The 13,481-nt window shown below is 50.5% G+C and overlaps 5 protein-coding genes across 5 annotated transcripts; 2 read left to right on the top strand and 3 right to left on the bottom strand.

Moving 5' to 3' along the window:
• Window positions 1-41: 41 nt before the first annotated feature.
• CNBD5080 (hypothetical protein) lies at window positions 42-1,159 on the bottom strand (the record flags this gene model as incomplete). The annotated part of the gene is made up of 9 exons (XM_770686.1): window positions 42-49; window positions 134-179; window positions 233-322; window positions 385-472; window positions 533-596; window positions 661-846; window positions 918-973; window positions 1,054-1,059; window positions 1,119-1,159. 9 exons carry the CDS (start codon window positions 1,157-1,159, stop codon window positions 42-44), a joined length of 585 nt encoding a protein of 194 aa, XP_775779.1.
• A 530-nt stretch (window positions 1,160-1,689) lies between these two features.
• Window positions 1,690-4,004, bottom strand: CNBD5070 (hypothetical protein; the record flags this gene model as incomplete). Its single annotated transcript, XM_770685.1, has 7 exons — window positions 1,690-2,349; window positions 2,412-2,521; window positions 2,579-2,898; window positions 2,984-3,466; window positions 3,526-3,689; window positions 3,743-3,873; window positions 3,923-4,004. 7 exons carry the CDS (start codon window positions 4,002-4,004, stop codon window positions 1,690-1,692), a joined length of 1,950 nt encoding a protein of 649 aa, XP_775778.1.
• Window positions 4,005-4,774: 770 nt separating this feature from the next.
• CNBD5060 (hypothetical protein) lies at window positions 4,775-7,442 on the top strand (the record flags this gene model as incomplete). Its single annotated transcript, XM_770684.1, has 7 exons — window positions 4,775-4,858; window positions 4,937-5,245; window positions 5,306-5,710; window positions 5,765-5,948; window positions 6,006-6,908; window positions 6,963-7,290; window positions 7,352-7,442. The coding sequence occupies 7 exons, from the start codon at window positions 4,775-4,777 to the stop codon at window positions 7,440-7,442; spliced, it is 2,304 nt and encodes a 767-aa protein (XP_775777.1).
• A 164-nt stretch (window positions 7,443-7,606) lies between these two features.
• CNBD5050 (hypothetical protein) lies at window positions 7,607-8,079 on the bottom strand (the record flags this gene model as incomplete). Its single annotated transcript, XM_770683.1, has 4 exons — window positions 7,607-7,666; window positions 7,779-7,800; window positions 7,920-8,010; window positions 8,067-8,079. 4 exons carry the CDS (start codon window positions 8,077-8,079, stop codon window positions 7,607-7,609), a joined length of 186 nt encoding a protein of 61 aa, XP_775776.1.
• Window positions 8,080-8,447: 368 nt separating this feature from the next.
• CNBD5040 (hypothetical protein) lies at window positions 8,448-13,344 on the top strand (the record flags this gene model as incomplete). Its single annotated transcript, XM_770682.1, has 7 exons — window positions 8,448-8,464; window positions 8,514-10,780; window positions 10,847-12,073; window positions 12,122-12,629; window positions 12,680-12,786; window positions 12,837-12,877; window positions 12,934-13,344. 7 exons carry the CDS (start codon window positions 8,448-8,450, stop codon window positions 13,342-13,344), a joined length of 4,578 nt encoding a protein of 1,525 aa, XP_775775.1.
• Between the last annotated feature and the right edge of the window lie 137 nt (window positions 13,345-13,481).

The raw sequence follows: 13,481 nt of genomic DNA, 5'->3' as shown, positions 1-13,481 counted from the left end.
TATACATGCATGCTATCGCCAAGGTATATAAAATCGACAAACTATCTTTCTACTCATGAGTACATTTTGTTTAGGATTGGACTGCAAATGATCATTAGAAAATGTTTCAGACTTTCAGATGATTTAAACGTACTAGGCTTGATCTTGAAGTGCATCTGAATGAGGGCAAAAATGAAACACTAAGGAAGTCAAGTCAGTTTGATATTCACAAGCGGCGTCATACAATACCCACTTTAAGATCCTGGATCAAGTAGTAAAATACTCGTAATCCATCAGGGTCACTAGAATCATTCACTTCCGCAAGAGCACCGATCTTGGCAGTCTACATCGAAGTTCCGGTCAGAAAGGAATAAGGCAGAACTTTTAAAAGATGTGAGAGCATACCTCGAATGAGATATGTTCCTTATCTATTCTGACTTCGAGTTCTTGCTTTCCAACGACGTTCTTCCTAGGCCATGCCACATCATCTTCTCTAGGAGTTTATGGTTTTGCATCAGCACCGTGATAGGAGGGCATGCCAAACAAAACTCACTTTGTGATTTCACTCTCTCGAACAATTCTCTTCAATTCGTCGACAACGGCGGGGGAGACGAACACTGCAGTCCATTAGCATATTTTCTCGTCTCACGTCCCCATATCCCCTCTTTATTTCCCCCACACCCGCCTCAACGATTCGCAACTGCCAAGCTTCGATTTGCTTCCCCTTCCATCCAACCACCTTGACAAACTCTTTCTTCTTTTTCTCAATCCCCTTTTCCAACCCGGCAGACGTAAAACACCACGTACTCTCTTTTCGAATAAGACTGTCATTTCGGTAGTTGGAGTTGTTGGCATATCGAATACGTCCTTATGAGTCGCTGTCAGTATCAAAGGTATTACCACACATTTTTATCACCCTCTCCTACAAATGGACTCACCGTAGGAGTATTCGAACTCAAGGAACTCATGTCCATGTGCACCTTGATGACCAGTGCTACGTGTTTCGTCAACTCCATGATCTTACACAGGACCCTTGCCTTCCTGATATCCTGATCATTGTCTGACGACACTCACTAGTAACTGCAATTCAAGCCTCAAGTCAGCAAGCTTCTTCACAGCATACATCTCCTAACACTCACCGAAGGTAGAACTTGTCTTTCAAAAGGTCTTCTGTTGACATTTTAACAGTTTGTATGGATGGATACAGAAGAGGGTCGCAGAGAGGATGTCAATAGAGAATAGCAGCGAGAAGAGCGTGCCGAATCCCTCTAGATAGCTCGGGATTATCAACACACATGAAGGAGATGGAGGTCACCGGGGATTTTGTTCAACTCCGCGAGTGTGGCACTTATTACCAAATGCATACCTACAGCCGTCAGACTTTTTACAACATACTACTACGTATTTGACAGCTGCTTCATTCGTTTACTGAAGTGCAAACCAGTTTTAAAAAGCATCTTAAATACAACCAGGGCTAACGTGCCAATCGTTAAACCGATCTCCTTGCTCGATCAGTAGCATTTTTTGCATGATAAGGCGAAGTAGGCTATAAAACAGTAAAAACTAATCGACACAATTGCTAAAGGCTAACGTAAATACTTCTCACGGCTTCCAATTTTCCTTTCTTCCATCCTCGTCTAATCCACACAAATGGACTGTCTACTCGACTCCGCATCCTTGCTCATCATTAACATCTTCGTCGTATCCCACTTAGAGCTCGTTCTTGGCGCTCTTGCTGGCGGACGCGCTGACACTGCTGAGGGAAGAAGAGTAGGAAGCAGCACTCTTGCTGGCAGACGATGCCTTGCTCGCAGCAACAGCACTAGCACTGAAGGCACTCTTGCTAGCCTGGGTATAGGCACTGCTCAAGCTTCTGGAGAGACTTGCAGAAGACTCAGCAGCGGCATTGGTAGCAGACACGGCAGAGAGGGAAGCAGCCTTGGAGGCAGAAGAGGCGGAGAGGGAAGCAGAATGGGCTGCAAGAGAGGCAGCGTGGGAGACGGATGAAGCGACGGAAGCAGCAGAGGAAGAGGCGTAGTGGGCATGGCTGGAAGCCGACTTGCTGGCAGCAGAGGCAGAGCTGGTCAAGGCGGGACTGTTGGCAGACTTGGCAGCGGCCTTGGAAGCGGCAGATGCCTGAGAGTAGAGGCTGCTGGAAATGGAATAGGCGGCAGACTCGGCCGCAGCAGAAGCGCTAGAGGCAGAGGATATTGCGCTGACAGAAGCGACAGAAGCAGCAGAAGAGGCGCTAGACGCGTAAGCGTTGGCGGCAGAGCTAGCAGAGGTGATAGCAGCCTGATAGACAGAAGAGACAGAGGCATAAGCCCGGTCGAGCTTCTCCTCAGCGGTCAACTTGGAAGCAGTAAGGATCTGAGAAAATGTGATCAGTTCAATTGATTTTTTCATATGGGACGAAATGAAATCCAACTCACCTCAAGGACATTGGAAAGCTTGTCCTCGGCAAACTCGACACCGTGGCTGATAGTCTCTCGGATGGCAGCAAGAATCTGTTCAACCTTGTTCTGAGATTGGACGTAGTGGACTGGCAAGCACGTCAGTTTGTACTGACATAAGAGGCTCGGTCTAAAAAGAAACTTACTTCGGACCTCGTGGAGAAGAGACTGACGACCGCTGAACTTGGTGTCGTCAATACCGTAGCTTCTCAACTGAGCACGGAGTCTCGCATCAGGCCAAGCAAGGTAGGGAGCAGAAGTGGCGCCGTGGTACTTGTTGCTGATAAGGTTGATGAGATCGTCACGCTTGGCCTCATAGTCGGACTTGATGTAACCGTGTTGAACAAGGTAATCTCGGATCTCAGAGTCTTCCCAGCCACTCCAGACAGTAGACTTGGCTCGAGTGTAGTGTTCATCCAAAAGTTTCTCGTACTTTTCTCTCTTGAGTTCAGCAGCCTCAGTGCTGCTTCAAAGAAACGTCAACACAACCATTTTCGAGTCAATAAAAGTTCCACCCTGGACGAAACCAAAGGGGACGTGTGAGGACTTACATGACACCTTCGGAGATCAACCAATCTCTCATTTGACTGTCAGACCACCTGGAGTAGGCAGTGTCCTTGGCGTCGTAATAGTTATCCTTCATAAGTTCCAAAAGCTTCTCCCTGGCGGTAGGCTCGGGGTGGACGATACCATGCTCAACGAGCCATTCATGGATTCGGCTAGTGGACCAAGCTTCGTAGAAGGGGTCGGTAACCTTCAAGTAAGCGACACGAACATTGTTAAGAAGAGCGGCACGTCCAGTAGGCTCGGGAGTGGAAACAACGTTATGCTCTTCAAGCCAAGTTCGGAGCTGGTTGTCGTCCCACGTAGAGAAAATGTAGTCCTTGGCGTCGTCAAAGGCTTTCTGAACCGTGGCAGAAGCATGAACAGCCTGGCTGGCAGCAGCATTATAGTATCCGTTAGCAGCGGAGGAAACGGAAGAGGCCGCCTGGGCGGTGGGATGACCATAGACAGCAGTGGAGGCGGCGGAAAGACTGCATTTGAGACTTTTAAGGAACTGTGTCTTCAAAGTTATAGACTAGATATGACTTACTGTTGCTTAGCTTTGACGAGGAGCTCTTCCCTCCCGGAGGATGGGGACACAACTCCCTGTTCCAGCAGCCATTCTCTCAACTGGCTCTCTGTCCAGGTGCTGAGCAACTTTTCGCTGACACCTTCATAGTAACCCTGGGCGGCCCCAGCAGAGCCTGCACCCCACTTCACTTCATGTCAAAACGAATCCAGAATATTGTGGTCCCAGAAACACCTACCTTGGCGGCAGCATCTGCATGGGCAGCGACCTGCTTTTGAATCTCGGGGAGAGTTGCCGAATCCTTGATAGCCACTCCCTGTTCTTTCAAGAACGCGACAGATTTGTCGAGCGACCAGTCTTCATATGCAGCTATAGCCTGCTTAGTCGTGTGTTGTGAAAGTGGCGGGATGGCACTCACGCTTCTCCTTGCCGAAGAGTTTGGCATCCGAGGTGGCAGCTACTGCGAGAAACGTGTAGAGAAGGGTCTTCGTTACTCTCATTATTTGGTGTGTGATTAAAGTGTATGTGGGAAGGAAGAATTGACGAGATGGAGCCGAGTAATATACGGGTGTATCAGATGGGCACTCCTCATCATCTCTCCCAGCCAGCCTGTGAGGGGCCACCCGCTTGCAGAAATGTCACCATCGATAACCCACCGTCATAGCTGCGACGACCATGACGTCACCCAATGTACAACACGGTGGCTCAGGATTCCCACGCTGGTCAGGGCGGCTCCCAACGGGTCCATCATCGTTCCTCTCGCGTTCCTGCACTCGTTCAACGTCGTTGTACATAAGCTCAGCCTAAAGCGCTTTTACGTTCTTGTACTAAGACCATCACTATGGCTCGGAGTAGACAGGGCAAGAGAGTCACCATACTTGTCAACGTAAGGGCATTCCCGATACTGCATTGACTTCTTCCTTGCCCGGCCATACCCTACCAGCCCGCGTTTATTACATTGTACAAGTATGCCATTTCACCTTCCGTGCATACAATGCGTCTTCTGCCATTGGCAAATCATCAACGTGGACAGCAGAATGCAGTACAAGTCTTCAAGTGATTGTAAAGACCCATTTCAACGCCAGTCAAACCTGCCACATCACAACGAAATCGGTCGCGTTAAAGAACTTGTCGCGTTGTCGCCGCAACTTCGTTTGCAGCCGCGCTCACCGCTTCGTCGCCGGCCATCTTTCTTTGTTCGTGCTCTCCCGACAGATATATATCAGAGTCCTTTGTTCTTCTACCTACCATCCCAATTCCATCTCTAAATATGTCTCTCGCTCCTCGCAAGAGGCGCACGGACAGGAATGAGTCCCCATCTCTCCCCGTCAGGTCTTACAGCGACGACGACAAGGTGAATCTGCAACTCGTCCCAAGTTATAATGATAGAGACTGATCAGTTTATACCTTTCAAAAAACAAAAACAAAACAGCAACGTACTCCCAAACCACCCCTTTCAGCCCCATATCTCCGTCATGAGTACATCATATCTTGGTCAACAGCAACCGCATTGACCGTCGTCGCCTGTATCGTCCGATTCTGGCGCATTGCCCATCCGGACCAAGTCGTCTTTGATGAAGTCCACTTTGGGTCCTTTGCAGCTCAATACATCAAGAGGGAGTATTATTTCGATGTTCATCCACCTCTGGCAAAGATGTTGAATGGTTTGGCGGCTTGGTTTGTTGGGTTTGATGGGAACTTTGGGTTTGATCAAATTGGCGATAGCTATACAGAGGCTAGTGTACGTAAATTCAACTTTCCCATAAAGAACCTCCAGGAAGAGCGTTTAACAAAAAGGCAGGTTCCCTACGTTGGGATGAGAAGCTTCTGTGCGATCCTCGGCACTCTCACGATCCCCGTTGTTTACGCCATCATGCGAGAATCTGGCTATCCCGTCGGCATTGCTGCTTTTTCTGCGGCTCTGATCCTATTTGACAACGGCCACATTACCCAGACCCGACTCATTCTCCTTGACGCCCATCTCGTCCTCTTCATGGCCCTTTCCCTTTTTTGCTACGTGAAATTCCACCAATACAGATATCAAGAATTTTCCCGGGCTTGGTGGGGATGGTTGCTTGCCACTGGATTTTGGCTGGCTTGTACTTTGGGATGTAAGATGGTGGGCTTGTTCACCTTTGCGACAGTCGGCGCTGCTGTTATTTGGGACTTGTGGGAGATTTTGGACATCAAAAAGGGGCATTCTATGGTATGTGGAATATATCTCGATTAGCGATAGTCGCAGTAGCTTATGATCCCCTAGTCCTACTGGACCAGGCATTTCTGTTACCGTGCCATCGGACTGGTAATCGTACCATTCTTCGTTTACCTGTCTTTCTTCTGGGTGCACTTCAAGATTCTCAAGTTTTCCGGTCCTGGTGACAGTTTTATGAGCCCTGCTTTCCAGGAAACTCTGGAAGGGAATGAGTTGCTGTTGAACGCTCAAGGTGAGTATTCTTGCTAGCAAGTTCCAAGCGCTTCCTGATGGTCTTGACATTATAAAGAAATCCGATACTACGATACTATCTCTTTACGCCACAAGGACACGAAGCAATACCTCCACTCTCACGAAGAACGATACCCTTTGAGGTATGATGACGGCCGTATCAGTTCCCAAGGCCAGCAAGTCACTTGCTATCCCCACAACGACACCAACAACCACTGGCAAGTCATCCCTACCAAGGAAATCCCCGAGTCTGGTCGTGGCAGGATCGTGCGACACAACGATGTCATTCAACTGAAGCATGTCAACACGCAGACCTTGTTGCTTACGCACGATGTGGCTTCACCTCTTATGCCGACCAACCAAGAGTTCACGACTGTTTCTCCCGACAAGGAAGACAAAAGAAACGATACCTTGTTCAAAATGGTGCTCGACGACGCTCATGATGGTGAAGCGTGGAAGACCTTGTCTGGGCACTTTAGACTTATCCACGTACCTACAAAGGTCGCTCTTTGGACACACCCTAAAGCGCTTCCTGAGTGGGCATTCGGTCAGCAGGAGGTGAACGGCAACAAGAATGCCGCCGAAAGATCGACTCTCTGGTTTGTTAATGACATCGTGGAGGATGGGCAGGGTTTCGACTTCAAGAACCGTACGGTTCATGTCGAGCCCAAAGCCGTCAAGAAGCGTGCATTCATCAAAAAGTGGTTTGAGCTCCAAGTTCTTATGCTTCAGCACAATGCGGGTCTTACTTCCACTCATCCTTACCAGTCTACACCCATCGAATGGCCGTTCTGCTTGAGTGGTATCAGTTTCTGGACACGTAATGAGGGTCAGCAACAAATCTATATGATCGGAAACCTCCTTGCTTGGTGGATCTGTGCTGTCTCTGTGTCCGTCTACGTCGGAGTTGTCGCGGCGGATATGCTTGCGAGGAGGCGAGGAATACATCCTATCGAGGATGGTAAGCGCCGTCTTTCTCTTATCATGCCAAGTTGTGCTGACAACTCTTGTGCAGGTGTACGAAACCGTTTGTATCGCAATACTGGATTCTTCCTCGGGGCCTGGGCGTTCCACTACTTTCCGTTCTATCTCATGAATCGACAACGTTTCTTGCACCACTACCTTCCCGCTCATCTTGCTTCCGTCCTCGTTGCCGGCTCGGTGATGAACTTTATCCTCATTGAGGCTGTCAACTATCCCATCAGTATTGCCGGTCCGACCACAAGACTGCGGCCAGCAGTGCGTGCCAAACTGAACAAATCAGCCAAAATGGTGATTGCTGGTCTGCTTGTCGTTGTGATCGGAGTGTATCTCTTCTTGAGTCCATTGACGTATGGCCAATCGTAAGTTCAATAGCCGGTTGTTGCATGATGATGTGACGTTTGAGCTGACATGGTTTCATAGGATGACTGGAGAAGAGGTGAATCGACGAAAATTGTTAAGTACTTGGTCATTACATTTTGAGGCCAAGAAGACGCATTCGATGGATGAGTGATGGTATGTCAAAGGGTAGTTACTGCCATAGATTCAGATGTATTGCCCGACGTCAAACAATTTTGTGGGCCATAGAAATGCTGTTTCACCCCCGGCTTGATTTTCAGTAATTTTCCCGCGTCTCAGGCATTATCATATCCCTATACATCCCATACGTATGCACACCTAGTGGTGACCCTCGTCACCGTGTCCGTGTCCGTGTCCGTCCCAAGGATGTCTGAGACCCTACAGTACAATCGTCAGCGGTTACTCATGCTATTTTGGCGCAATATCTTCTTGATAGGCGGGATACAGTCGAAGAGGGGGTTCAAACGTGTTGAAAGGGAAAATAACTAACGATGAGGGCGGGACCGTCTTGTCTGTAAAATCATGTTAGCATTCGTTCTTAAATATCACGAGTCCCTTCACTCCTCCATTCATCTTTTTACATCTCACGACCTCACACTAGACTTGATCGAATGTGAGGACTGCAACTCACCTAGCACGATAGAAGATGAAGAACCACATGCTGGCACCGAGAGCCTTGGCGAGACCGCGGTGGAGAAGGGAAGGAGGATGGGGGTGGAATCCTGGGACCAAGTGGGTTAGCCATCGTATCCGGCCCGCGGAGGCAAGCTGAACGCACCTGGGCCTGCCATTGTGCTGATTACTGTGGAGCAGAGAGAGACTGGTTGAATGCGCTGCAGATGGTTGGCTGGATCGACGAGAAGGGAGAGGATGTAGGTGATAGTTTTGATCCCGAGGGGCACACGTGGTATTGGTTATTTGTGATTGATCGCGTCGCACACCGCCGCCGCTGCTGGTGGTGGTTTCGACGATTTATTATTGCTGCTCGATAATGTGTGCCGGTGAGTTTACGCTGCTGCATTGAGCACTTTGACCTTGTACTACGCCCCTCCGCAGCCTCCACTAGCGCGGCGATTAGCAGCCGCACCATCTGCTAGTCTCATCGGCGCCGACCTCATGAGATGCTCCCGATTTACCGCCGAGTCCGCCATCACAAGTCATGAACAGCGGCCACCAGTGAGTTCGCAATCAGCGCTTGCCTAATTGTCTCACAATCCCTCTACAGATGGCCCCAACAGGACGGGTACCAGCACGGCCTCCACCAAGACCATCAGCGCACTTCGCCTCCGCCCGCCACAGCAGATTCATACACAAGCACCTTGCCTCCCCTCACCACAACCACCCCCATACCGCCCGTATCCCAAATTCTACGAAGCTCTCCGCCCAATAAAAAGCTAGGTCCCACGTGGTCTGTCCGCTCGTCGCCACCTTCTTCACGCTCTTCTTCTCTGTCCAATGCTGCTCCATTCCCTCCCATTCAGGCTCTGCCTCCACCGATGTCTCACCAACCGCTGCCCCAATCGCTTTCCCCTCCGAGGACGAGCTTAGTATCTCCTAACCCTGTCTACCCATCTCCAAATCGTCCCAGATGGGCAACTCGGCCGCCTTCTCCGCAGCCACCGCCTTCCTCTCTTGACGCCATGCTGCAAAGAGGCGCAGGTCCGCATTCCCAGTTATCAGCAACACGCCGTCTCAGTGCCGCGCACCCGGGTGCGTATCGTTCTTTCAATCGAATGAATGTAGATTCTTACCGTGATTCTTCGAACAAAGCGCAAACCTTTGGACTTCCTGAGCATCCTCCTTTACAACCCTTGCATCTGCATGCTACAGAGGCCGACAGAGAAGGACCGTTGCCAAAGGCAAATGCGAATGATGGGACAGGCTCATCCGAACGAATTACCACCATCCCCCTCAGACGAGAATCGCCAGAACCTTCGTCACATATGCCGCCTTTAGATGAGCCTGTAGAGGTTTCTAGGCCACCTACCCCTCCCCTTCCACTGCCATCACCTGCTCATCCGCCATCGGATCGACCGCCAACTCCCCCCCTGCCTCCCAATTTAGCATCGCCTCCACCCACCGCCTCTCCCCGACCACCGACTCCACCCCTTAATCCGCCGCCAGAATCAGTACCTCCCGTCAATCACCTGCACCCACCAGATCGACCTGTTAATAATCCAAACAGAGTAGAGTTGGACGCCGGCACTCTCACACAAGCTTTCAGCCTTGAGAATTATGATGCCGGTCGATTCGTTTCTGCTATTCGTGCACAGCGTCAAGCCCATCATCCCGCGAATCCTCATAAAAGGAAGTCGAATATATTGGCTTCCCCGGAGTCGCATACACCTGAAATTAAAGGAATCAAGTCCGTGCCAACTTCGCGGCCTCCTAAACAAAAAGCCAAGCGTAGTCGGATACGACAATCTCTGCCTTCACAGGACCACCCAGTTCCAGAGCGAGTCCCCTTCCCATTACCCTCTAGACCTTTTGGATACCCGGAAGGCGCGGTTCCCAGTGGTCTCGATGGTCCCAGCGCTCCAAGTTCTTCGACTGCTGGTCCGGGTCCCGTTGCATCAGGCAGCGGAGTGAGGAGAAACCGCCCGAATTCTCTGCCTCCTGAATCTGTTGAAGGCCTATCCATGGGTTCTATCTCTGATCAATCGCCGGCGACCCAGACGGTCACAACACTACCTAATGTCGGATCGGCGCTTCCCCCTACAATCCCTGTACACCCCCCTGTCCCGGTCGGCCGGCGTGTCCCCTTTGATCCTCGCATCCCAAGCGATCCCCGTATCCCAGCTGAACCTCGTGTCTCGTGTGACACTCTTTTTCCGGTTGATCCTCGCATGCCTGTTGGCTCTCGAGTCGTTACTGACTCTCGTACATCGATAAAACCTCGTGCGCTCTTTGCTTCTCGTGCTCCGATCGACCCTGATGTGCCCCTCGACCCTCGTGCACCTGTCGATCCTCGCACTAGGCGTCCTGGGTCGCGCCCCGTTAGTCGTCAATCAACGCCTGTTTCTGTCATTAACGGCAAGCAGGAGGCGATCAACCTTCCACAAGGTCCAACGTCCATGCATAGAAGCGAAAGTAAGGGTACTTCAGTCATCCCCCCTAGGAAATATCATGGCAACCAGCCAGCACAACAAATTGCATTATCTCATCCAGGTGTAGCTCATGTCGCTGCCAATATCCAAAGCGCGTCTGCTCTTCAGTCTCTTCAAGGAAAACCCCTTAGTCAATCCGAGGCTTTTCTTGCCGCAAGGGCAGAGATGGAAGCCAAAAAGTTTTCGGGAGATCCCCATAACCATATCAGCAGTAACCTTTCCGGGTCGGCAGAGGGTCGGCATAAAAGTGCCGGTATCTCCGCCGTTGGGCACAAAGTGCAACATGATGCTCAGGCTGATGACGACAACGAGCCTAAGCATTTCAGATTGCCAAAACATCTGTTATCACTTTTCAAGATGAATAAAGGCTTGACTGACAGTATAAGTGAGTCGACAGCATCGTCCGATGCCGAGCCACCAAAGAGCGCAATGGCAGCGACTGTTGGATCAGCTACTGTCGATGCTGTCACAGTCGAGCCTGCGACCGTTGAATCAGCTACTGTCGATGCTGTCGCGATCGAGCCTGCGACCGTTGAATCAGCTACTGCCGATGCTGTCGCGATCGAGCCTACTCCTAAAACGCAACCTATCGACGATGCGCCCGTCGCCGAATCTTCGCGCCCCAGCGATCCCAAACCATCTTCCGTCCCATTATTAGAAGAGCCGCGCGAGCAGCCCAAAGTGCCGCTTCCCCTACCTTCTGGTGTCAAGTCTGATTCTTACCCTTCTGCTGCGCGAAAGAAGCTATTTGCATCTGTACATGGAAGCGATCCCCCAGCTAGACCCTTGAAGAAACGGAAAGGGCCTGCTACCTCTCGCAAGAGGAAACAGGCACCCGTCCCACCTGAAATCTCTCTCGCTCATGTTCCCCCAGCCAGGACGTCCGAGCCCCGGGCACCCCGAAAGATCAAGAAGGTTATCAACATCTCCTCCGGGCTCTTTCCCCCTGCTGTCATTGAAGACATTGAGGGGCTCCCTAATCAATCGACCCCTTTGTTTGACGCATTGGACTTTGGACGACAGGAAGAAGAGCCAGATGACCGAGAGATGCGTGCCGACGGCGATTCCTCTGTCGATTCCAAAAATCTCGTTGCAAGGCCCCGTGATCGGAGTTCATCTGTATCTTCTCAGGCAACGCGACTTTTGCAGCCATCTTTCGGGCAAGTACGGGAACCCCTCTTCCTGTCAAAAAGTCCTACGTTGTCCCCAAATTCTCCCGCCCAAACAGTCAAAATAGAAGTTGACATTAAATTTGATGAACCGGATCCAGCCGTAAGGGCCGATCCAGGAGCGGGACCTTCATCTATTGGTTTGAGATCTGCGCAGGTTGATGAAAACGGTGTCATCACTGTTAGCGATCAGTGGCCAGATGAGTCTAGGGCCGTCGTTGGTCCCTCTGGGGCTGATCAGGCTGACGAACTTTTGATGCGCTATCAGCTGACGGTCGATAGGGAATCCACACCTGCTTCGCTTGATATTGTTCTTAGCCGCTCCAGTACAGAGGAGAGATTTACTGAGACATGGTCCTCTCCAGAAATTCCTCTCGCTTCTTTGAAGTCTAAGAATCTCCAAGCTTGGTCATGGCGCGATAAGTCTCATGATTCCTTGGACAGGTTGTCAGTTGTTTTACCTATCAGTAAAGCAAGGAGGCGCAGGTTGATCCAACGGGGCATCTACAGTATGTAATTAAGCTGATGAGAGGTAATGTGACTAATCAGATTTACAGATCCCTCTGAAGATGATGCCTCAGAAGACGAGCTTAAGCATCCAGCTGGACGCGAAAAAGCTCACCGAGAGCCTCCACCAATGGCTGCCCCACACGGAATGGCTGACTACCAACGATCTACACAAGCCGCCACATCTCGGAGCTCCCTTCGAACTCTTTACACTGTTATTCCCCGCGAGGGCTCACCGTACAACGTCCGTGTCCGATCTCCTTCGCCACTGGCTTCCCGATTACCTCCGGGCGTCCCTCCCGTCCCCGAAATGTATCAGGATGTTCTCAACGAGACGTTGCTTGATAGATGCACTGCAAGGGAGTGTCGATGGGATGACTGCAATGCTGTCCTCGGAAGTGAGAATACACTAGGGATGCACGTGCACAGGCATCTGGCGAATGAGGAAGGAGCGAAAGATACGTGGAAAATGCAGCTAGGTATGAGCAGCTGGATCTTTACTGGATACAAGGGTGGTAGGATGAAAACTGAGGCCGTCCCTAATGAATATCTTTATAAGTGCGTCTAATGGTCAAACGGGTATGGGCAGGGCTGACTTATCGCCGTAGGTGCTTGTGGAGAAAGTGTGATGAACCATGCTTCACTACCAAGGAAAAGCTTCTACAGCACATGTTATCGAAGCATGTGTCCGGTAAACTGATCTGTCCATATGGCTGTCAGTATTTATACCTTCTCATGAGGTTCATGACTAATCATTTATCATAGGGTGTCGATATGCTTGCCCTTCGGCAAATACCTTGGCTAGAGTATGTTTTCTGCCCTGATCCTGATGCATATAGCTCCGCTAATCACATATCCACAGCACATCACAAAAATTCATGCAAAGACAAATGATCGACCTCGTCCCATGCTGCTTCCTTCCTCGCTCCGTCGACTCTCCCCGCCAACACCCCTCCCCCTTCCCATGTCCGTTCCGTCATACCTCCTCCAATGTACTGCCCTTCCACGACCTTGTCGATCCGTACGGGAATTAAAACGCCTTCGTGAGGAGATTATAGACTTTTGTGCTACTCCAGATCATCCTGTTATGGCAGCGTGGCAGGAAAATGACGATGATGTCAAAATGAAGCATATGTTGGATGCTAGCAGCCCTGCCAAGGAGCCGATGACATATATCGATAATTATGAGTATAGTCAAGAAGACGACGCTTCTGAATATGAACAAGGAGGTGGTAGGACGACCTCATCATCTGAAGACAGCGGTGATGGATAGACGGAAGTAGGTGAGATAGCTGGAAAAATACTATGGGGCAGGCGGTACCCATCCTTCCGAGATTCAGTTAGGGAACCGAAATCGGACACAGAGTAGATGGGAAGGATCTTGATGACCGTGCAGAAGGTTAATCAAAA

Source organism: Cryptococcus neoformans, chromosome 4 (assembly GCF_000149385.1).
Source record: "Cryptococcus neoformans var. neoformans B-3501A chromosome 4, whole genome shotgun sequence".
In the NCBI taxonomy this organism is placed as follows: Eukaryota; Fungi; Basidiomycota; class Tremellomycetes; order Tremellales; family Cryptococcaceae; genus Cryptococcus; species Cryptococcus deneoformans.
This window is presented reverse-complemented; position numbering and strand designations above follow the sequence as displayed.